Source organism: Mustelus asterias, chromosome 6 (genome assembly GCF_964213995.1).
Source record: "Mustelus asterias chromosome 6, sMusAst1.hap1.1, whole genome shotgun sequence".
In the NCBI taxonomy this organism is placed as follows: domain Eukaryota; kingdom Metazoa; phylum Chordata; class Chondrichthyes; order Carcharhiniformes; family Triakidae; genus Mustelus; species Mustelus asterias.
The window spans coordinates 140,833,923-140,857,549 of NC_135806.1; the positions used below are offsets into that span (position 1 = coordinate 140,833,923).

Consider the following 23,627-nt stretch of genomic DNA (forward strand, 5'->3'; position numbering starts at 1 on the left):
GTGTATAAAATTATGAAAGGCATAGATAGGGTGAACGGTGGGAAGCTTTTCCCCAGGTCAGTGGTGACGTTCACGAGGAGTCATAGGTTCAAGGTGAAGGGGGGGGGGGGTTTAACACAGATATCAGAAGGACATATTTTACACAGAGGGTGGTGGGGGCCTGGAATGCGCTGCCAGGCAAGGTGGTGGAGGCGGACACACTGGGAACGTTTAAGACTTATCTAGACAGCCGTATGAACGGAGTGGGAATGGAGGGATACAAAAGAATGATCTACTTTGGACCAGGGAGCGGCACGGGCTTGGAGGGCCGAAGGGCCTGTTCCTGTGCTGTATTGTTCTTTGTTCAAAGCATACTGTTCATAGAGAAGGAAAGGAGAGAGTGCAGAATATGGTGTTACAGTCATAGCTAGAGTGTAGAGAAAGATCAACTTAATGCAAGGTAAGTCCATTCAAAAGTCTGATGGCAGCAGGGAAGAAGCTGTTCTTGAGTTGGTTGGTGCGTGACCTCAGACTCTTGTATCTTTTTCCCGACGGAAGAAGCTGGAAGAGAGAATGTCCGGGTTTCCTGCATCGATCATCGAGTACATTCTGAAACTACTTCACTGGCTGTGAGGCATTCTCCTGTGGTCAGGACGAGTGCAAATGAAAAGCATGACTTCCCTTTTCCCTTCTCCCACTCAGTTTAGATTTCATTAACAGCTTGGCAGCCGCGACCTGCTAGTTTACTCTGGGGGTGACACCCCCTCACCTTCTATTTACATTTGAGGACAAGCGTGGGCCGGTCCAATCTTTCAGCCACGCATTGCTTTAATTAAATGCATCCACTCCTCAAGCCAGCCCTTCCTTCGATCCTGCTTCACAAAAACCTCTTGCTTTATTTATTCCAGACGTGCAAGTTAAAGTGCGGAGGATTGCAGCAACAGTGACTACCTTTCACGGGGGCTACGTTCGTGGGAAAAGCACTCGGGGCTTCCTTGAGCTTATGGAGTTACAGCAGAGAAAAGCAAATTCGCTCTTTCTTTCAAAGCAGCTTCAAGAAACCGGCAGGAGTTTGATGTTTGTCTAAAGACTCAACCCCTTTGAAAATAACGACAATTAAAAATAATTAAGATGCTGTAGGATCAGCTGCTTCATGTGGAAGTACTAATTGCAACTTCCTCCCTGCCCTTTGACCTCTCCAAATTGTCCTAAATATTGATTCTTTTTTTAAAGTGACACTGCCGATTTAACCAATGGTACAAACTTTACTGGAGAATAACCCCAAGCAGATTAGTTACTGTGTCTGACTGAGGTGTGTTTCTCCACTTAACTTCAAAACCCTTGCATTGAGGGGGTGATGTTGCTTTAAATGTTTCATCCTGCCATGCTAAAGTTAGCTCCACAAGGCTACATCTGGGCTTCCCTTACATCAGCACAGGATTAGACTTCACTTATCTCCTTAGCTGCCAGAGCACTCGTATCCTGAAGGAGCAACTGCATTCGACAACACAGAGAGAGAGTGACAGAGACAGAAAGAGACAGAGAGAGAGAGAGACAGACAGACAGAGAGAGACAGAAAGGGACAGAGAAAAATAGACAGGAAGAAGGAGAGAGAAAGACAGATAGGGAGAGAGAGAGAGGAGGGAAAGAAAGAGAGGAAGAGGAGGAGGAGAGAGAGTGTGTAAATCTGTTCTGAGGATGAACCATTGAATCGTTTGTTTTTGGAGTTTTTAAGCCTCCTCCCTCGCTGTTTCTCTGAGAGGGGCAGACTGTGTCAGAATCCGCTTGCTCCCGGGGTAATTGTGTCCTGTTTGTTGAGTTGTGTACAAGTTCCAGATCCTCACCCTCTAGCTCCCCATCGCCTGTGGATCTGGGCAAAGCTCTCCTGTGGCACCTCGCTGACCGTCTGCCGTGTGTCAGGGGGACCTGCTTGCTGGGAATTTCTGCCCACTCTCTGGATGGATGTTTGGGGGAAATGGGGGCGATTGGCCCCCCTCCTGTTCCTGGTTCTATTCTCTCAGGCCGCGTCTTTCAGGTGGGACAGGAGCTCCACACGCAGACCAGGTAAGAACTGATCTCCTGACAGGCTTTGATTGGAGTGATTGTGGAGGATTGATGAATGTGTAACAACAAACTAAACCCTGTCACCCAACCCACTACCTGACCCGTCCCTCCAACCCTCCAACCCTCCACCCCCACCACCCCACCCCACCCCACCCCCAGTGTTTCTGTGATGGGGAAAGGGCTCAGATGGTTCAATGTGTTGGATCTGGTGCCCGCTCGGCGATGGCAGCTCCTCCCTCCCGTGCCCGATGGGAATGGCTGGGCAGAGGGGGTTTACACATTGCGCTGTGCCAACTTTCCTCCAGGCTGCAGTGCAGGCCCCGACCATTCTCCCAGTCTCCGGATACTGGCAAAATCACCCAGACAGGAGAGAATCCCAAAGGAAAACGCTCACAGCCGGATCACATTGTAAACGTCAACTCGAGGGAGCGGCGAGGGGGGGCGGAGGAGGGGGGTGTGGGAGTGGGCGGGGGGGGGGGGGGGGGTTGTGGGAGGGGGGGGCAGAGGAGGGGGTGTGGGAGTGGGCAGGGGAGGGGGCAAGGGAGGGGGCAGGGGATTGTGTGGGGGAGGGGGCACGGGAGGGGGCGGGGAGATGGCGAGGGAGGGGAGGGGGTGAAGGAGGGGGCGGGGGATTGTGTGGGGAGGGGGACCGGGGGAGGAAGTGGGGGAGGGAGCAAGGGAGGGGGACGGGGGAGGGAGTGGGCGGGGGAAGGGGGGGTGGGGTGGGGGAGGGGGTGGGGGGCAGGAAGCAGGCAGGGAGGGGGCGGGGGTGTGAGTGTGACGGGATGAGTGTGACGGGGGTGAGTGTGACGGGGGTGAGTGTGACGGGGGTGAGTGTGACGGGGGTGAGTGTGACGGGGGTGAGTGTGACGGGGGTGAGTGTGACGGGGGTGAGTGTGACGGGGGTGAGTGTGAGGGGGAGGGTTGTATCTGATGGTATTCCGGGATGAAAGTGTTGGTGGGAATTAGCGAGCGTGTGATCAGGCAACGGGAGGGTGGGATGGAGGATGGATGGAGCAGGAAACAAGAGTCGGAGAGGGGAGTAAATGGCCTGTCTGTTGTAGGAGGGACAGAGCTAAAGAAAAGTAAAGTTTATTTATTTGTGTCACAAGTAGGCTTATATTAACACTGCAATGAAGTTACTGTGAAAATCCCCTTGTCGCCACACTCCAGCGTCTGTTCAGGGACACTGAGGGAGAATTTATCATGGCCAATGCACCTAACCAGCACGTCTTTCAGAATGTGGGAGGAAACCGGAACACCCGGAGGAAACCCACGCAGACATGGGGAGAATGTGCAGACTCTGCACAGACAGTGACCCAAGCCGGGAATCAAACCCAGGTCTCTGGCGCTGTGAGGCAGCAGTACTAACCACCGTGCCGCCAGAGATAGTGGCCGAAAAATACAGGGTTAATGAGAGAGGCAGGAGCAGAGGGAGAGAGAGAGATGGCTGTGCAGAGCGAGGGAGGTAGGTGTGGTAATGTGCCCGTTAAACGGGTGAGTTATCTGGGGTGATGATGCATCAGGCCAATTGTAGCGAGGCGTGCAAATCGAGAGTGGGACAAAGAACAAAGAACAATACAGCACAGGAACAGGCCCTTCGGCCCTCCAAGCCCGTGCCGCTCCCTGGTCCAAACTAGACCATTCTTTTGTATCCCTCCATTCCCACTCCGTTCATATAGCTGTCTAGATAAGTCTTAAACGTTCCCAGTGTGTCCGCCTCCACCACCTTGCCTGGCAGCGCATTCCAGGCCCCCACCACCCTCTGTGTAAAATATGTCCTTCTGATATCTGTGTTAAACCTCCCCCCTTCACCTTGAACCTATGACCCCTCGTGAATGTCACCACCGACCTGGGGAAAAGCTTCCCACCATTCACCCTATCTATGCCTTTCATAATTTTATACACCTCCATTAAGTCTCCCCTCATCCTCCGTCTTTCCAGGGAGAACAACCCCAGTTTACCCAATCTCTCCTCATAACTAAGCCCCTCCATACCAGGCAACATCCTGGTAAACCTCCTCTGTACTCTCTCCAAAGCCTCCACGTCCTTCTGGTAGTGTGGCGACCAGAACTGGACGCAGTATTCCAAATGCGGCCGAACCAACGTTCTATACATCTGCAACATCAGACCCCAACTTTTATACTCTATGCCCCGTCCTATAAAGGCAAGCATGCCATATGCCTTCTTCACCACCTTCTCCACCTGTGACGTCACCTACAAGGATCTGTGGACTTGCACACCCAGGTCCCTCTGCGTATCTACACCCTTTATGGTTCTGCCATTTATCGTATAGCTCCTCCCTACATTATTTTTACCAAAATGCATCACATCGCATTTATCAGGACTGAACTCCATCTGCCATTTCTTTGCCCAAATTTCCAGCCTATCTATTTCCTTCTGTAGCTTCTGACAATGCTCCTCACTATCTGCAAGCCCTGCCAATTTTGTGTCGTCCGCAAACTTACTGATCACCCCAGTTACACCTTCTTCCAGATCGTTTATATAAATCACAAACAGCAGAAGTCCCAATACAGAGCCCTGCGGAACACCACTAGTCACAGGCCTCCAGCCAGAAAAAGACCCTTCCACTACCACCCTCTGTCTTCTGTGACCAAGCCAGTTCTCCACCCATCTAGCCACCTCCCCCTTTATCCCATGAGATCCAACCTTTTTCACCAGCCTACCATGAGGGACTTTGTCAAACGCTTGACTAAAGTCCATATAGACGACATCCACGGCCCTTCCCTCGTCAACCATTCTGGTCACTTCTTCAAAAAACTCCACCAGGTTAGTGAGGCATGACCTCCCTCTCACAAAACCATGCTGACTATCGTTAATGAGTTTATTCCTTTCTAAATGCGCATACATCCTATCTCTAAGAATCTTCTCCAACAACTTCCCCACCATGGACGTCAAGCTCACCGACCTATAATTACCCGGATTATCCTTCCTACCCTTCTTAAATAACGGGACCACATTAGCTATCCTCCAATCCTCTGGGACCTCGCCTGCGTCCAGTGACGAGACAAAGATTTGCGTCAGAGGCCCAGCGATTTCATCTCTCGTCTCCCTGAGCAGCCTTGGATAGATTCCATCAGACCCTGGGGATTTGTCAGTCTTTATATTCTCTAACAAACCTAACACTTCCTCCCTTGTAATGGAGATTTTCTCCAACGGTTCAACACTCCCCTCCGAGACAATCCCAGTCAACACATCCCTCTCCTTTGTGAATACCGACGCAAAGTATTCATGTCGGATCTCCCCTACTTCTTTGGGCTCCAAGCATAATTCCCCACTTTTGTCCCTGAGAGGTCCGATTTTTTCCCTGACAACCCTTTTGTTCCTAACGTATGAATAAAATGCCTTGGGATTCTCCTTAATCCTGTCTGCAAGGACATTTCGTGACCCCTTTTTGCCCTTCTAATTTCCCGTTTGAGTTCTTTCCTACTTTCTTTGTACTCCTCCAGAGCTCCCTCCGTTTTTAGCTGCTTGGACCTAACATACGCCTCTCTTTTCTTTTTGACCAGTCCCTCAATTTCCCTGGTTATCCACGGTTCTCTAATCCTACCCTTCCTATCCTTTTTAACAGGCACATGCCTGTCCTGTAGCCCTAACAACTGTTCCTTAAAAGACTCCCACATGCCAGATGTGGATTTACCCTCAAACAGCCTCTCCCAATCAAGAGCTGCCAATTTCTGCCTAATCCCACTAAAGTTAGCCTTCCCCCAATCCCACACCTTACCCTTGGGACACCACTCATCCTTTTCCATCACTATCCTAAAGCTAACAGAATTGTGGTCACTATTTGCCACATGTTCCCCTACCGAAACTTTGAAGACCTGACCGGGCTCATTCCCCAGTACTAGGTCCAGTATAGCCCCCTCTCTAGTCGGGCTATCTACATATTGTTCCAAAGAACCCTCCTGTACGCATTTTACAAATTCCTCCCCATTCAGAGTCCCAGCTCACAGCGATTTCCAGTCTATACCAGGGAAATTGAAGTCTCCCACTACAACAACCCTATTTTTCCTGCACGTATCCAGTATCTCCTGACATATCCGTTCTTCCACTTCCCTCGGGCTGTTGAGGGGCCTGTAGTATACCCTCAACATAGTGACTGCGCCCTTCCTGTTTCTAAGCTCCACCCAGAGTGACTCGTTACACGACCCCTCTGAATTGTCCTCCCTCTGCACCGCTGTAATATGCTCTCCAACTAATACTGCTAGTCCCCCACCTCTTTTGGCCCCTCCTCTGTCTCGCCTAAAACATTTGTACCCCGGAATATTCAGCTGCCAGTCCTGTCCCTCTTTCAACCAAGTCTCTGTCACCGCAACCACATCCAAATTCCTCGTGAGCATTAAGGCCCTAAGTTCGTCTGTCTTACCTGCTACGCTCCTTGCATTGAAGTATAAGCACTCCAGGCCTCCAGGCCCAGTGAGGTCATCCTCCCCCAGAGTGCTCTTCTTCTTTGCCAGCCTTGTCCTGGCCCCAAGCTCGTCCCCAGCCTCTACACTTGTAGACCTAATAGTTTGATCTCCTCCCCCCTGCCATACTAGTTTAAACCCCCCCCCGAACTGCACTCGCAAAACTCCCAGCCAGGATATTCGTGCCCTTCCAACTTAGTTGTGACCCATCCTTCTTGTACAGGTGCCATCCTCTCCTGAAAACTTCCCATTGACCTAGGAAAATGGGCGCGGGGTCGTTCCGACAGGTTTGGGGTTGTGGACTTGTCAAACATTCTCAGTTCTGATTTGTATATCATTATGTCTCCAAATAAACCCCTGCTGCTTTATCTGCCTTGTCGCTCACCGCTTCCTCAGAGCTATTCCCATGAGGAGGGAGTGAATTCTGAGAGATCGTGGCAGTGAAATGTGTTTGTGTTCGAGGGAGGTGGCAGAGCGTTGCAAAGGAAGAGAGATTGTGGAGATAAATAGAGGGGGTGAGAGAGAAAAAGGAGTAATATAGCTTGAATCATAGAATCCCTACAGTGCAGAAGGAGGCCATTTGGCCCATCGAGTCTGCACCGACCACAATCCCACCCAGGCCCTATCCCCATCACCCCACACATTTACCCCACTAATCTCTCTAACCTACGCATCCCAGGACACTATAAGTGTCAATTTTAGCACGGCCAATCAACCTAACCCGCACATCTTTGGACTGTGGGAGGAAACCGGAGCGCCCGGAGGAAACCCACGCAGACCCGGGGAGGATGTGCAAACTCCACACAGACAGTGACCCGAGCCGGGAATCGAACCTGTGGTCCCCCTCGACAGTGCTAACCACTGTGCCACCGTGCCGCACAGCTCTGTCAATGTTATACCGCAGATAGAAATGTGTTAAATTGAGTATTTAATTCCTTAAAGATGAATGATGTTGAATTTTAAATTCTTGTATTGTGTGTTTGTTTGGGAAGGTGTAGATTCTGCTCAATGTCAAATGGGATGAAGGAGTACAATATAAAGGGAAAGACTCTTGGTACTGTAGAGGATCAGAAGGAGCTTGGGGTCCGGGTCCATTGGACTCTAAAATCAGCCCCGCAGGTGGAGGAGGTGGTTAAGAAGGCGTATGGTGTGCTGGCCTTTATCAATCGAGGGATTGAGTTTAGGAGTCCAGGGATAATGATGCAGCTATATAAGACCCTCGTCAGACCCCACTTGGAGTACTGTGCTCAGTTCTGGTCGCCTCACTATAGGAAGGATGTGGAAAAGATTGAAAGGGTGCAGAGGAGATTTACAAGGATGTTGCCTGGATTGAGTGGCATGCCTTATGAGGATAGGCTGAGGGAGTTCGGTCTTTTCTCCTTGGAGAGACGAAGGATGAGAGGAGACCTAATAGAGGTGTATAAGATGTTGAGAGGCATAGATCGGGTGGACTCTCAGAGGCTTTTTCCCAGGGTGGAAATGTCTGCTACGAGAGGACACAGGTTTAGGGTGCTGGGGGGTAGGTACAGGGGAGATGTTAGGGGGAAGTCTTTCACACAGAGGGTGGTGGGCGAGTGGAATCGGCTGCCGTCAGTGGTGGTGGAGGCAAACTCAATAGGGTCTTTTAAGAGACTCCTGGATGAGTACATGGAGCTTAATAGGATGGAGGGTTATAGGTAGGTCTAGAAGGTAGGGATATTTTCGGCACAACTTGTGGGGCCGAAGGGCCTGTTTGTGCTGTAGTTTTTCTATGTTCTCTGTTCCAATGTTCTCACTCGACCACATGTCCTGTTTTGTTGACAACTATTGGGTAAAAGTTGTGGAAGGTATTGCTCCATGAATCTTGTGTCACTGGTGAAATGTGTGCCTGTGATTTGTAAATATGTTGACAGCTGCAGGAAATTGACCAACAGGATTTAAAACGAATTAGCTGTCACAGTAAGACCAAACTCAGCGCCCTTTAACCTGTGTGATCTACCATTTAATCCACAACAGCTTGCTGGAATCAAATTCAGAACATTCTATCCCCCTCTGACTCCTGGTCACTGTGTTTACCTGTCTCTCTCTCTCTTCCTTTCTGTCTCTCTCTCTCTCTTATCTGTCACAACTCCTGGGCCTGCTATTTTATCCCAGTCTCTGTTTCCCTCCCTTTGTATCTCTGTCTCTCTGTCGATCCCTTTCTGTTTCTGTCTCTCAATGTCAGGTCTGGGTGTCCAGGAAGTGGAAGCTATACTCTGGATCTAACCCCCCGCCCCCCCCACGCCCAATGACTTGGAAATATATCACCGTTCCTTTACTGACACTGGGTGAAAATCCTGGAACTCCCTCTCTAACAGCACTGTGGGTGTACCTACACCACATGGACTGCAGCAATTCAAGAAGGCAGCTCACCACTACCTTCTCAAACGTAACTCGGGATGGGCAATAAATGCTGGTCCAGCCAGCGACGCCCCCATCCTGTAAATGTATGACAAAAAAAAGTTGATATATGAATGAAAAGACTGTTTGATGGGGACAGTGTAGAGGGAGCTTTACTCTGTTTCTAACCCCGTGCGGTACCTGTCCTGGGAGTGTTTGATGGGGACAGTGTAGAGGGAGCTTTACTCTGTATCTAACCCCATGCTGTACCTGTCCTGGGAGTGTTTGATGGGGACAGTGTAGAGGGAGCTTTACTCTGTATCTAACCCCATGCTGTACCTGTCTTGGGAGTGTTTGATGGGGACAGTGTCGAGGGAGCTTTACTCTGTTTCTAACCCCGTGCGGTACCTGTCCTGGGAGTGTTTGATGGGGACAGTGTAGAGGGAGCTTTACTCTGTATCTAACCCCATGCTGTACCTGTCCTGGGAGTGTTTGATGGGGACAGTGTAGAGGGAGCTTTACTCTGTATCTAACCCCATGCTGTACCTGTCCTGGGAGTGTTTGATGGGGACAGTGTAGAGGGAGCTTTACTCTGTATCTAACCCCGTGATGCATCTGTCCTGGGAGTGTTTGATGGGGACAGTGTAGAGGGAGCTTTACTCTGTATCTAACCCCGTGCTGTACCTGTCCTGGGAGTGTGTGATGGGGACAGTGTAGAGGGAGCTTTACTCTGTATCTAACCCTGTGCTGTACCTGTCCTGGGAGTGTTTGATGGGGACAGTGTAGAGGGAGCTTTACTCTGAATCTAACCCCATGCTGTACCTGTCTTGGGAATGTTTGATGGGGACAGTGTCGAGGGAGCTTTACTCTGTTTCTAACCCCGTGCGGTACCTGTCCTGGGAGTGTTTGATGGGGGCAGTGTAGAGGGAGCTTTATTCTGTATCTAACGCCATGCTGTACCTGTCCTGGGAGTGTTTGATGGGGACAGTGTAGAAGGAGCTTTACTCTGTATCTAACCCCGTGCTGTACCTGTCCTGAGAGTGATAGGGACAGTGTAGAGGGAGCTTTACTCTGTATCTAACCCCTGTTGTACCTGTCCTGGGAGTATTTAATGGGGACAGTGTAGAGAGAGCTTCACTCTGTTTCTAACCCCTGCTGTACCTGTCCTGGGAGTGTTTGATGGGGACAGTGTAGAGGGAACTTTACACTATATCTAACCCCGTGCTGTACCTGTCCTGGGAGTGTTTGATGGGGACAGTGTAGAGGGAGCTTTACTCTATATCTAACCCCGTGATGCATCTGTCCTGGGAGTGTTTGATGGGGACAGTGTAGAGGGAGCTTTACTCTGTATCTAACCCCGTGCTGTACCTGTCCTGGGAGTGTTTGATGGGGACAGCGTAGAGGGAGCTTTACTCTATATCTAACCCCGTGCTGTATCTGTCCTGGGAGTGTTTGATGGGGACAGTGTAGAGGGAGCTTTACTCTGTATTTAACCCCGTGCTGTATCTGTCCTGGGAGTGTTTGATGGGGACAGTGTAGCGGGAGCTTGACTCTATATCTAACCCCGTGCTGTAGCTGCCAGTTGTAGAATTCAGAAAGAATCTATCTGATTTTGGAATAGTTTAATGCTGTATCTCGTTCCCATAACAAATATACACTGATGGCTTTTGAATCTTGGTTGCATAAAAACCTTAATCTAATGACAAACGCATTGGGCACGATCTTACTGGCCATTCTCACCACGCTCCCACTACAGCGAGGTCGGAGAACTTGGCTTCCGGCCCAATCTCCGTCCACTGCAGCGGGATTGAATGGCCGGAACATTCTGGCCTTTATTTTACTCTGGGCTTTCTTTTTGTATTTTTGCATTTCATTCAGCCCATCATGTGTGTGCCCGCTCTCCGAATGAGCAGCTGCCTTGGTGCCATTCTCCGGCCTTCCCTCCATAACTCTGCACCTTCTTCCTCTTCAGATAACAGTCCAATAGCGTGTGAATGTTCTGATTGAAGCTGTCTCCACCACACTCTCAGACAGTACATTCTAGATCCTAACCACTCGCTGTGTGAATCTGTCTCCACCACACTCTCAGATAGTACATTCCAGATCCTAACCACTCGCTGTGTGAATCTGTCTCCACCACACTCTCAGACAGTGCATTCCAGATCCTAACCACTTGCTGTGTGAATCTGTCTCCACCACACTCTCAGACAGTACATTCCAGATCCTAACCACTCGCTGTGTGAATCTGTCTCCACCACACTCTCAGACAGTACATTCCAGATCCTAACCACTCGCTGTGTGAATCTGTCTCCACCACACTCTCAGACAGTGCATCCCAGATCCTAACCACTCGCTGTGTGAATCTGTTTCCACCACACTCTCAGACAGTGCGTTCCAGATCCTAACCACTTAATGCATGACAAAGTTTATCTCATATCGCTTTTGCAAATTTCCTTAACTCTGTGCACTCTCGTTCGTGACCCCTCCCCCAGTGAGAACACGTTCTCCTTATCTACGCAGTCCAGGTCGCTCATGAATTTGAACACCTTGAACACCTTCTCTGAAGAAAACAATCCTAACTTCTCCCAATATGTCTTCACAACTGACATTCCTCATCCCTGGAACCATTCACCTGAATGTCTCCAAGACCTTCACGTTCGCCCTGAAATCTAATGCCCAGAATTGGTTGTATTGTTCCAGCTGAGACCGGCCAAGTTCAACAAAACCTCCTTGCTCTTATACTCTCGGTCCCCATTGACTGCTCTCTCCCACTGACTTGCCATTTTCAATGATCTCTGCACATATACACCTCGCTCCCTCTGCTCCTGCCCCACTCCCGAATTGTGCCCCTTATTTTATATTCTCTCTCCATGTCCTTCCCACCAAAATGCATTACCCCACATTTCTGCGCATCAAACTCCATCTGCCACCTATCCGCCCATTCCACCAGCTTGTCTGAGCTCCACATTGCCCTCCTCACAATGTTTCCAAGTTTCATATCATCCATAAATTTAAAAATTGTCCCCTTCACACCAAGTTCTAGACCATTAATATATATCAGGAAAGGCAAGCCTCCCAACACTGACCCCTGGAAAACTCTGCTACAAATCTTCCTCCAGCCTGGAAAATATCCATTAAGAGTTATACAGACTCAGAATGACAACTGTAAATTTCCCGCTTTGCAGCCAGACCTGCTGAGTTTTTCCAGCTTTTTCTGTTTTGATTCTAAACCATCACTCACTGTTACCACAGAATCACAGAATACGACAGTGCAGAAGAGGCCCTTTGACCCATCGAGTCTGCACCGTGCATGAAAGGTCCTGACCTGCCCACCTGTTGGCCCATAGCCCTGAATATTATGGTGTGCCAAGTACTCATCCAGGTACTTTTTAAAGGATATCACTAAGCCAATTCTATATCCACGTTATTACTGCCCTTTTTATTCCATAACTTTTCTCACAAGTCTGTTGTGTGGCACTGTATCCAATACCTTCTGAAAGTCCAGGTAGACCACATCAACTACCTCCCCCTAATCGACCCTCTCTGTTACCTCCTCAAAGAAACTCCAGCAAGTTCCTTTAAATCCATGCTGACTCTCCTTAATTAAGTCACATTTGTCCATGTGACTATTAATTCTGTTCTGAATTATTGTTTTGAGAAGATCCCCACCATTAATTGGTCTGTAGTTGCTGGGCTCACCTGTAGGCCCCTTTTGAACTTGGAAGTATTTTACTTGGAAAAATGATGGCCATTGGCAGCAATTGAAGTTGATTTTAAGTGAATAAAAGATGTTGGTGTATGAATGAAGGGGTCTCTGTGCAGTGACTGCATCAGACCACACTGGGATAGAGGAAGGAAGTGTGAGAGGGACACCTTGGAGAATTACTCTCACCAAACACCTTCTGTGAAGCAGACAGACCGAGTCCCCCGCTGGATGTGGAGTTGGAAACACTGAACTGTACAGCTTTCAGAGTCCGATGGAGAACGCCGCGGCGACACAGTGGCATCACCAGCTACATGGTAAATCAAATCATTTTTCTACATCAAACTACATCCTGGTCCAGGGGAATACAACTGAACCTCAATTATTGATGGCATTCCAGTATTGTTATTCCACAGACCTGGGGCGGAAGAGAATTCCCTTTGTTATTGAAATGGACCCCAGTCACTGATCTTGGTCTCTGAGTGGACACGGCGGGCGGGGGGGAGGGGGGGGCGGTGCCGATTCTTTTGGACATTATCCTCAACCTTTGTGGATATAGGGGGGATCATTTGGACATTGTCCTCATCCTGGATGGACCTGGGAGTCTTTGGGACATTGTCCTGAAACTGGGTGGACGTGGCGTGGGTTGTGGGGGGTGGTATTTCAGACATTTCTCTGGCCACGGGGAGGGAGGGGGGTTCTCTCTTCCTCTCTGCTAAAGAACCTCATGAACATCGCCCTGGGTGTGGGGAGGTTGGGACATTAGAATCTCCTGACTTGATTGAACTGGGGGAAGGAATGTTCTGGAAACTCTGAGGGGATTTGCAAACGAGGAATATTTGAAATCAAACTAACTGAGTTCCTCCCAAACTGTGTTTGTGATTCCGATTGGCCAGGTACTGTACGCAGAGGTGAAGAATAACAGAGCTATCCTGCCCAAGACAGCTCAGGAACTACTGCTCAGGCCAGACCATCACAGCACGGTTAGTAGCTGCCATTGGACAGGGATCATGCAATTCATTAATCAATAAATGTTGGTCGATAGGAAGAAACAAGCAACACAAGTTCATTAGCCTTTGGAGTTAGCTACTAATTGTCACAAGTTGCCCCTGTAAGGAGCTCCTTCCACAGCACCTTCCAAACCCACGACCACTTCCATCTAGAAGGACAAGGGCAGCAGATACCTGGGAACACCAACACCTGGAGGTTCCCCTCTGAGTCACTCACCATCCTGACTTGGAAATATATCGCCGTTCCTTCACTGTCGCTGGGTCAAAATCCCAGCACTGTGGGTGTATCTACATCACATGGACTGCAGCGGTTCAAGAAGGCAGCTCACCACCACCTTCTCAAGGGGCAATTAGGGATGGGCAATAAATACTGGTCTAACCAGCGACACCCACATCTAAAGCAGAGATAATGATGATGCTGGAAGTGCTGATAGGGGCAGTCAGACCACCTCCATTCACACTTGAATTTTACACTCTAAACCCCAGTGTAAGTTTCAGGAGTTGGCCGCCCCCACTTAGCTGGCTCATGGGGAGGGTGCTGGACAGGATGGGGGGGATGGGTGGATATGGGGAGGGGGGGGCCTCTGTTTGACACCTTTCCACAGCGAAGGAGCAGCAGCCCGCAGGATCCAACTACACATCGGGGGCAGGTCCCTCCCCTTACCCTGGAGCTGCAATGGGATGAGGCCCTTAATTGGGCATCAGTTACCTACCTCAGGGCCTCGACTGGGCAACGTGTGGGTGACCCACTCCACGTCCCTCCCACTGCTCCTGGAGGGGTGGGTGGGCTGGAATGTATAGTTTCTAGGTCCCCCGGGGGCTGGGCCATGGTGTTCCATTACAATTGCCGTGACAACCTTGCGTTCCTCCTTTAAACCCCGGTTATAACACCTCTCACTCCATCTAACCCTGTCAAATCCTCCAATCACCTTTAATCTGTCAATTGAATCACCCCCTTAATCTCCCACAGTTCATCAATTGCAGCCTTGTCTGAGGAAACTTTCCCCATTATTGTACTCATTTAGCCCCCGGTGAATCAGCACTACAGTCCCTTCCAAGGTAAGGTACTCTTCCAAGGATGCATTCACTCCAGCCAGGGTCTGATTAGAGATTTCCCAGGAATGTGGCATAGCTTCCATTCCTTTGTATTCAAACCCCCAGAACCTGATATCCCTGGAGCTCCCTCTCGATCTCCCCACAAACATGGGTCAGTCCGTTGGGCTTGATGTGGAGATGCCGGCGTTGGACTGGGGTAAACACAGTAAGAAGTTTAACAACACCAGGTTAAAGTCCAACAGGTTTATTTGGTAGCAAAAGCCGCACAAGCTTTCGAAGCTCCTATGGGCACAGTGAAGTCCGTTGGGTACAGTGCCCCTAACTGTCCCTCCTCCAGTATTGCCTCAGTGAGGTACGGCCAGCTATGGGTCGATGGGTACAGTGATGGGGAAAAGCAGTCAATCCTTAGGATCTGCCACTCCTATGGCAATCCACAACCTTGCTGCCATCAGACTTTTGAATGGACCTACCATATATTAAGCTGATCTTTCTCTACACCCTAGCAATGACAGTAACTCTACATTCCACACTCTCCTTTCCTTCTCCCCTATGTATTCTATGAACAATATGTTTTGTCTGTATAGCACGCAAGAAACAATACTTTTCACTGCATACTAATACGTGTGACAATAATAAATCAAATCAAATCAAGACACTCTTAAAATCCAGCTTTTGGCACAGCTTTGGCACAGAGATCTTGAGCATTGGTCACGATTATAATCTTTATCTCTGTTTTTGCAGAATCCAATGCGAAGTCCACAGATCTATGTAAGTATCCTGGAAATGTAAATAATAGGTAGAGTTTGACAGCCCTTCTCACTGGCAGAATCATCCAGTCCCTCTCGTGTCAATGGAGCTTGGAATAATGGGCCGCATCTTATAGCCCTGTGCCCACTGGGACAGGGACAGAACATTCTGCTGAGATGTTTGACTCTATCGGCTGAACCTTAGCTTGCAGGGAAATATTGGTGATTGTCTGGACTGGATGGACTGTCCCACTGCTCTCCTGTCTGGACGGACCCTGTCCCACTGCTCTCCTGTCTGGACGGACCCTGTCCCACTGCTCTCCTGTCTGGACAGACCCTGTCCCACTGCTCTCCTGTCTGGACGGACTGTCCCACTGCTCTCCTGTCTGGACGGACTGTCCCACTGCTCTCCTGTCTGGATAACCAGCTCCATTTTCTGTAAGCTACAAATCCCCCAAATCTTTGCTGCCTGTATCCTCACACTTACCAAGTCCTGTTCACCAGTCAGCTCTCTGCTCCCTGGTCTCCACTAGCTCCCAGTCCCCCAGTGCCTCAGGATTACAGCTCTCACCCGTTTGTGACCTCACTCCTCTCTATCGTTAGCCCCCGGGGTATCCAATGCGCTCCTCTGATCCCCAGTTTTAACCACTCCTCCATCGGTTGTCATCTTGTCAGCAGCCCGGGCCTAGATTCCACGATTCACCCCCAGAAACTCTGTGCCTCTTTCTCCTACTTTAAGAAAAGCAGCCAGCATAATCAAGGCCCCCACGCACCACAGATATGAGACCATAAGGACATAGGAGCAGAATTAGGCCACTCGGCCCATCGAGTCTGCCATTCAATCGTGGCTGATATTTTTCTCATCCCCATTCTCCTGCCTTTTCTCCATAACCCCTGATCCCCTTATTAATCAAGAACCTATCTATCTCTGTCTTAAAGACACTCAATGACCTGGCCTCCACGCCATACACTCTTCCATCTTCTTCCATCAGGAAAAAGATACAAAAGTCTGAGATCAGGTACCAAATGACTCAAGAACAGCTTCTTCCCTGCTGCTGTCAGACTTTTGAATGGACCTTGCATTAAGTTGATCTTTCTCTACACCTTAGCTATGACTGTAACATTACATTTGACACTCTCTCCTTGCCTTCTCTATGAACGGTATGTTTTGTCTGTATAGCGCGCATGAAACAATACTGTTTCTGTATGTTAAAACCCAGCTTTCGGTACAGCTTTTAATCACCCTTACCCGTTTTGTTGGTCTAATTTTCTCCAATTACCTTCCTTTCAAATGCCTGGGGACCTTTTACTGCATGAACGGTGATAGATAGAAGCAGTGAGTTGTTGTTGTATCTCTGGAATTTGATCCATGATGAGTAATGTAATAGGGCTCGATTTTGTAAATGTGGCCAATGTCACCAATTGGGAATCTGATTAATAATATGGCAGTGTGATATCGGGGTGTATTTCAGTGTGTGATATCGGGGTGTATCTCAGTGTGTGATTTCGGGGTGTATCTCAGTGCGTGATATCGAGGTGTATTTCAGTGTGTGATATTGGGCTGTATTTCAGTGTGTGATATTGGGCTGTATTTCAGTGTGTGATATCTGGGTGTATCTCAGTGTGTGATATTGCGCTGTATTTCAGTGTGTGATATCGGGGTGTATCTCAGTGTGTGATATCGGGGTGTATCTCAGTGTGTGATATCGGGGTGTATCTCAGTGTGTGATATCGGGGTGTATTTCAGTGTGTGATATCGGGGTGTATCTCAGTGTGTGATATCGGGGTGTATTTCAGTGTGTGATATTGGGCTGTATTTCAGTGTGTGATATTGGGCTGTATTTCAGTGTGTGATATCTGGGTGTATCTCAGTGTGTGATATTGCGCTGTATTTCAGTGTGTGATATCGGGGTGTATCTCAGTGTGTGATATCGGGGTGTATCTCAGTGTGTGATATCGGGGTGTATCTCAGTGTGTGATATCGGGGTGTATTTCAGTGTGTGATATCGGGGTGTATCTCAGTGTGTGATATCGGGGTGTATTTCAGTGTGTGATATCGAGGTGTATTTCAGTGTGTGATATTGGGCTGTATTTCAGTGTGTGATATTGGGCTGTATTTCAGTGTGTGATATCTGGGTGTATCTCAGTGTGTGATATTGCGCTGTATTTCAGTGTGTGATATCGGGGTGTATTTCAGTGTGTGATATCGGGGTGTATTTCAGTGTGTGATATCAGGGTGTATTTCAGTGTTGTGATATCTGGGTGTATCTTAGTGTGTGATATTGGGCTGTATTTCAGTGTGTGATATCGGGGTGTATTTCAGTGTGTGATATCGGGGTGTATTTCAGTGTGTGATATCGGGGTGTATTTCAGTGTGTGATATCGGGGTGTATTTCAGTGTGTGATATCGGGGTGCATCTCAGTGTGTGATATCGGGGTGTATTTCAGTGTGTGATATCGGGGTGTATCTCAGTGTGTGATATCGGGGTGTATTTCAGTGTGTGATATTGTGCTGTATTTCAGTGTGTGATATCGGGGTGTATCTCAGTGTGTGATATCGGGGTGTATTTCAGTGTGTGATATTGGGCTGTATTTCAGTGTGTGATATTGGGCTGTATTTCAGTGTGTGATATCTGGGTGTATCTCAGTGTGTGATATTGCGCTGTATTTCAGTGTGTGATATCGGGGTGTATTTCAGTGTGTGATATCGGGGTGTATTTCAGTGTGTGATATCAGGGTGTATTTCAGTGTTGTGATATCTGGGTGTATCTTAGTGTGTGATATTGGGCTGTATTTCAGTGTGTGATATCGGGGTGTATTTCAGTGTGTGATATCGGGGTGTATTTCAGTGTGTGATATCGGGGTGTATCTTAGTGTGTGATATCGGGGTGTATCTTAGTGTGTGATATCGGGGTGTATTTCAGTGTGTGATATCGGGGTGTATTTCAGTGTGTGATATCGGGGTGTATCTTAGTGTGTGATATCGGGGTGTATCTTAGTGTGTGATATCGGGGTGTATTTCAGTGTGTGATATCGGGGTGTATTTCAGTGTGTGATATCGGGGTGTATTTCAGTGTGTGATATCGGGGTGTATTTCAGTGTTGTGATATCGGGGTGTATTTCAGTGTGTGATATCGGGGTGTATTTCAGTGTGTGATATCGGGGTGTATTTCACTGTGTGATATCGGGGTGTATTTCACTGTGTGATATCGGGGTGTATTTCACTGTGTGATATCGGGGTGTATTTCAGTGTGTGATATCGGGGTGTATTTCAGTGTGTGATATCGGGGTGTATTTCAGTGTGTGATATCGGGGTGTATCTCAGTGTGTGATATCGGGGTGTATTTCAGTGTGTGATATTGCGCTGTATTTCAGTGTGTGATATCGGGGTGTATCTCAGTGTGTGATATCGGGGTGTATTTCAGTGTGTGATATTGGGCTGTATTTCAGTGTGTGATATTGGGGTGTATTTCAGTGTGTGATATCGGGGTGTATTTCAGTGTGTGATATCAGGGTGTATTTCAGTGTGTGATATCGGGGTGTATCTCAGTGTGTGATATCGCGTGTATTTCAGTGTTTGATACCTGAGTGCTGAGTTGAATGTCTCTCTCCAGGAGTTGGTTGTTGGGGAGCTGATGCCTGGGACAATGTACCGCGTGGCAGTGAAAGCGCGTGGCAGGACTGGCGATGGGAGGCCCAGCCCGGCTCACAATGTGACAACCCTCTCTCCAGGTAGGAACTGAAACCTGGAATTTACAGTGCAGAATCTAGCCAAACAACAGCAACAACTGATATTGAGATATCTTGATTACCCAAATAGAATTGGCCCAGTTCGATTGTGTATGTGTTGGTACATTCAGGCCTTCTTCCATTAGGGGTGGCATGGTGGCACAGTGGTTAGCACTGCTACCTCACAGCGCCAGCGACCCGGGTTCAATTCCGGCATCGGGCGACTGTCTGTGTGGAGTCTGCACATTCTCCCCGTGTCTGCGTGGGTTTCCTCCGGGTGCTCCGGTTTCCTCCCACCGTGCAAACAAAGATGTGTGGGTTAGGGTGGATTAGCAGGCTAAACATGTGGGGTTATGGGGAAGGGAATTGGCGCAGACTTGATGGGCCAAATGGCCTCCTTCTGTGCTGTTCTGGGACTGTACTGGTTCTGAGAGGGCAGATGGGGCCTCAGTTTAATGTCTGGCCTGAAAGAGGGCAGCTCTGGCAATGCAGCACTCCAACAGCGGTGTCCCAACCTTGATTGTCGTGTTCAGCTGCTGGAATGGGAGTTGCTCCGAAGTGAAAGTGAGTGTAACATGGAGTGAATGGAGGCTGGCTACACCAATGATTTACACCCACTGGGTCCCCAGGGGTGACTAACCGAGGAAAATGACCCAATCACCTCCATTCTCCTGGGACCTGAACTCCTATTGGCTTTCAGGAAGTGAGTGGATCGACATGAATGAGGAACTCTGGCCTGGAGTCTAATGGCTGTCAATGAAAGCTATGCGATTGGATGGTCTTCTTGCCTGTGGAGATTGTTGATGAGTCCTCTGCACATTCCTCTTTCTACAGAACGGTGCTCACCGCCGGATGTCCCATCGAGGCCCGAGGCCGCGGCTGTGTCCGACTCGGAGGTGGCTTTGTCATGGAAGCCAGGGCTACAGGCCGGGAGTTCGCCGCTGCTGTATTACACAGTGGAATATACCCGGTGAGTGTTGGGAACTGGGGTTCCAGGGGTGGCTGAGGAGACGGTGACCCAACCAGACAGCTGTCTGAACTGAGGAGGCAAAGGAACAGGAGGAGGCAACTCAACCCCTTGAGTCCATAGACTCCTGACAGAGCAGAAGGAGGCCATTCAGCCCATCGAGTCTGCACTGACTCTCCGAAATGCATCTTGCTCAGGCCCAGCCCAACCCCCTCTCCCACCTGCCCTTTCCCTGTAACCCCGCACATTTAGCAAAGCTATTCCACTTAACCTGCACACCTTTGGACACTTAGGGACAATTTAACGTGACCAATCCACCTAACCTGTGGGAGGAAACCGGAGCACCCGGAGGAAACCCACGCAGATACGGGGAGAATGTGCAAACTCCACACAGACAGTGGCCCGAGGCCAGAATCAAACCCGGGTCCCTGGCGCTGTGAGGCAGCAGTGCTAACCACTGCGCCACCCCTGTTCTGCCACTCAGTGACAACTGATTTGAACCTTAACTTCATCCACCTGCCTTAGTTCCGTAACCCTTAAACCCTTTTCACCCAACAAGCATCCATCAATCTGAGCTTTGACATTTTCGACTGAACATCAGCAGCTTTTTGGAGAGAGAAATTTATCTGACTCTGCTGTGTGAAGAAATGCTTCTTACCATCTCCAGTGGCTTCGCTGTAAATTTTAAGATTGTGCCAATTGTTCTGGAGTGGTTAATGTCACAATGAAACCTTCTTCCAAGGAATGTTTGGGTTAAGGTTCATTATCTGACTCTGGCTTATAAATTGGAGACTTTAATGGGGTCTCGTGCGCACAGGAGACCGTTTATTCAGCGACTGACTGGCTCCAATTCAAACCCATTTGACACTGCCCTCATTCGGGGAAGATTGACTGAAAGAGGCCATTGTGGTTTCCTGACTGGGGAGCTCTAATAGCAGACTCTGAGAGTCCAGCACAAAGTGACTTTGCCCTCTAGTCAAACAGTAACAGCATGCCAGACACCACTTACTGTTTGTAATGGACCCCCTCCCCCCGCCCCCCCACGGCACCCCCCCCACTCCTCCCCCGCCCACCGCCTCCTTCACCACTTCCTGTCCCCTACCAGAGGGAATAAATAAAATTCCTCGCGACCAAAAGGAAATGCCTTTATTTAAAAAGGGGAAAATTGCTGTGACATGCGGGGAGTTTCCAGCAGAGTCTGCCAGGATTGTTAGGGCCTGAACTAGTTTTGTTCCCAGAATTTAAACTGCCTCAGGATCCCTCTCTCTTTAAAACCTGTTAGGCCCCAGGCTCCCGTAACCCATGGTTACTGACCGGGTCCCTTGTATCAGCTAAGGCTCCCACACCTCGCCTGGGGCCTGGCCTCCAGGAGACCGGGTCAACCCTCCTCCAAGTTCAATGGTGTCGCCCAAGAACAGTCACCAGGCTGGGGGAGGGCTGCTGTTTCCCTGGGTCATCCCAGGCTAGGGAAAGGGGAGAGAGGGAGAGGGAATCGATCTAGGCTTCCCCCGCCACACTCGAACCCTGGAGTATTGTGCAAGGTCGAAGCTGCTCCCTGTTGTGAGGCCATCACAGTTGAACAGCCGGCCTAGACCATGAAGGCTCCCAGTTTCTGCTCTGTGCAAGTCTGGTGATTTAGCTGGAGTTGGGAGGTTGCAGGGGTGGAGGTGGGGGGAGCAGGAAGGTGAAGGGCAGAGGTTGAGGGGGGGGGGCAGTATTATTGGATACGCTATTGGCTAGGTTGTGAATGTAGCCCAATCCATCACACAAACCAGCCTCCCATCCATTGACTCTGTCTACACTTCCCGCTGCCTCGGGAAAGCAGCCAGCATAATTAAGGACCCCACGCACCCCGGACATTCTCTCTTCCACCTTCTTCCGTTGGGAAAAAGATACAAAAGTCTGAGGTCACGTACCATCCGACTCAAGAACAGCTTCTTCCCTGCTGCCAACAATACTTTTCACTGTATCCCAATACACGTGACAATAATAAATCAAATCAGATCAAATCAAATCAAATAGATCCAGATTGGAGACTGGGTGGGGCGATGATCTCACAGCAAGGACAGGGAGGGAGGTGCTGAGGTGAGGACATTCCCTCGCTGTGTGACACTGACCAAAACCCGGAGCTGTTTGCCAGGAGGGAATGTGGGGCGGAAGGCAAGGCAGGGGAGGGGGTGAGGAGGGAGAGGGGAGTGGGAAGGTGGTGAGGGGAGAGGGGGTGAGGAGGGAGATGGGGAGGGGGAAGGGGGTGAGGGGTAAGAGGGGAGGGGTAAGAGGGGAGGGGTGAGGGGGTGAGGAGGGAGATGGGGAGGGGTGACGGGGAGAGGGGAGGGGGGTGAGGGTGAGGTGGAAGGGGGACGGGGGAGGGGAGGGAGGTGGATGTGGAGGTGGAGGGGGAGGGGAGGGAGCTGAGGGGGAGGGGAGGGTGATGTGGATGGGGAGGGGGAGGGGAGGGGGCTGATGAGGGGGAGGGGAGGGGGCTGAGGTGGGAGAGGAGAGGGGGGGCAGAGGGGGAGGGGAGGGGAGTGAGGAGGGGGAGGGGATGCTACACACCATCCTCCAGATACCAGGGAGAGACAGGACCGTTCAACTGTCGGTTCCCTTGCCCCAGATGTTGCCAGTGGAAGGAGGGAGGGTCAAATCCTGGTTTTGAGATTCACTCGACTGATTCTGGGGTTTATTTTATTTTATGGTGTCGCTGGCTGACCAGCATTTATTGCCCATCCCTAGTTGCCCTTGGAGGGCAGTTGAGAATCAACCACATTGCTGTGTCTCTGGAGTCACATGTAGGCCAGACCGGGTAAGGACGGCAGATTTCCTTCCCTGAAGGACATTAATGAACCAGATGGGTTTGTCCAACAATCGACAATGGTTTCATGGTCATCAGTAGGTTCTTAATTCCAGGTTTTTTATTGACATTCAAATTCCACCATCTGCCGCAGCGGGATTCGAACATTAGCTGAGCCTCTGATTATTAGTCTAGCGGGGAGGGGGTGAGGAGGGAGAGGGGAGGGGGTGAGGAGGGAGAGGGGAGGGGGTGAGGAGGGAGAGGGGAGGGGGTGAGGAGGGAGAGGGGAGGGGATGAGGAGGGAGAGGGGAGGGGGTGAGGAGGGAGAGGGGAGGGGGTGAGGAGGGAGAGGGGAGGGGGTGAGGAGGGAGAGGGGAGGGGGTGAGGAGGGAGAGGGGAGGGGGTGAGGAGGGAGCGGGGAGGGGGTGAGGAGGGAGAGGGGAGGGGTTGAGGAGGGGGAGGGGAGGGGTTGAGGAGGGGGAGGGGAGGGGGAGGGGGTGGGGAGGGGAGGGGGTGAGGAGGGGGTGAGGAGGGAGAGGGAGAGGGGAGGGGGTGAGGAGGGAGAGGGGAGGGGGTGAGGAGGGAGAGGGGAGGGGGTGAGGAGGGAGAGGGGAGGGGGTGAGGAGGGAGAGGGAGAGGGGAGGGGGTGAGGAGGGAGAGGGGAGGGGGTGAGGAGGGAGAGGGGAGGGGGTGAGGAGGGAGAGGGGGGTGAGTGAGGAGGGAGAGGGGAGGGGGTGAGGAGGGAGAGGGGAGGGGGTGAGGAGGGAGAGGGGAGGGGGTGAGGAGGGAGAGGGGAG

At 50.3% G+C, this 23,627-nt stretch overlaps 1 protein-coding gene across 3 annotated transcripts in view; it reads left to right on the plus strand.

Moving 5' to 3' along the window:
- The first annotated feature begins 1,435 nt into the window (after positions 1 to 1,435).
- Positions 1,436 to 23,627, plus strand: part of egflam (EGF-like, fibronectin type III and laminin G domains) — a 143,575-nt gene continuing 121,383 nt past the window's right edge. For 2 of the 3 annotated variants that reach the window (XM_078215208.1, XM_078215209.1), the window contains exons 1-6: positions 1,436 to 2,043; positions 12,739 to 12,848; positions 13,428 to 13,514; positions 15,339 to 15,365; positions 18,958 to 19,075; positions 19,907 to 20,042. In XM_078215208.1, coding sequence (XP_078071334.1) covers positions 1,938 to 2,043; positions 12,739 to 12,848; positions 13,428 to 13,514; positions 15,339 to 15,365; positions 18,958 to 19,075; positions 19,907 to 20,042 — 584 coding nt within the window. In that variant the 5' untranslated portion in view covers positions 1,436 to 1,937. The remainder of the gene's footprint in view (positions 2,044 to 12,738; positions 12,849 to 13,427; positions 13,515 to 15,338; positions 15,366 to 18,957; positions 19,076 to 19,906; positions 20,043 to 23,627) is intronic. The other variant, XM_078215207.1, reaches the window with a different exon arrangement.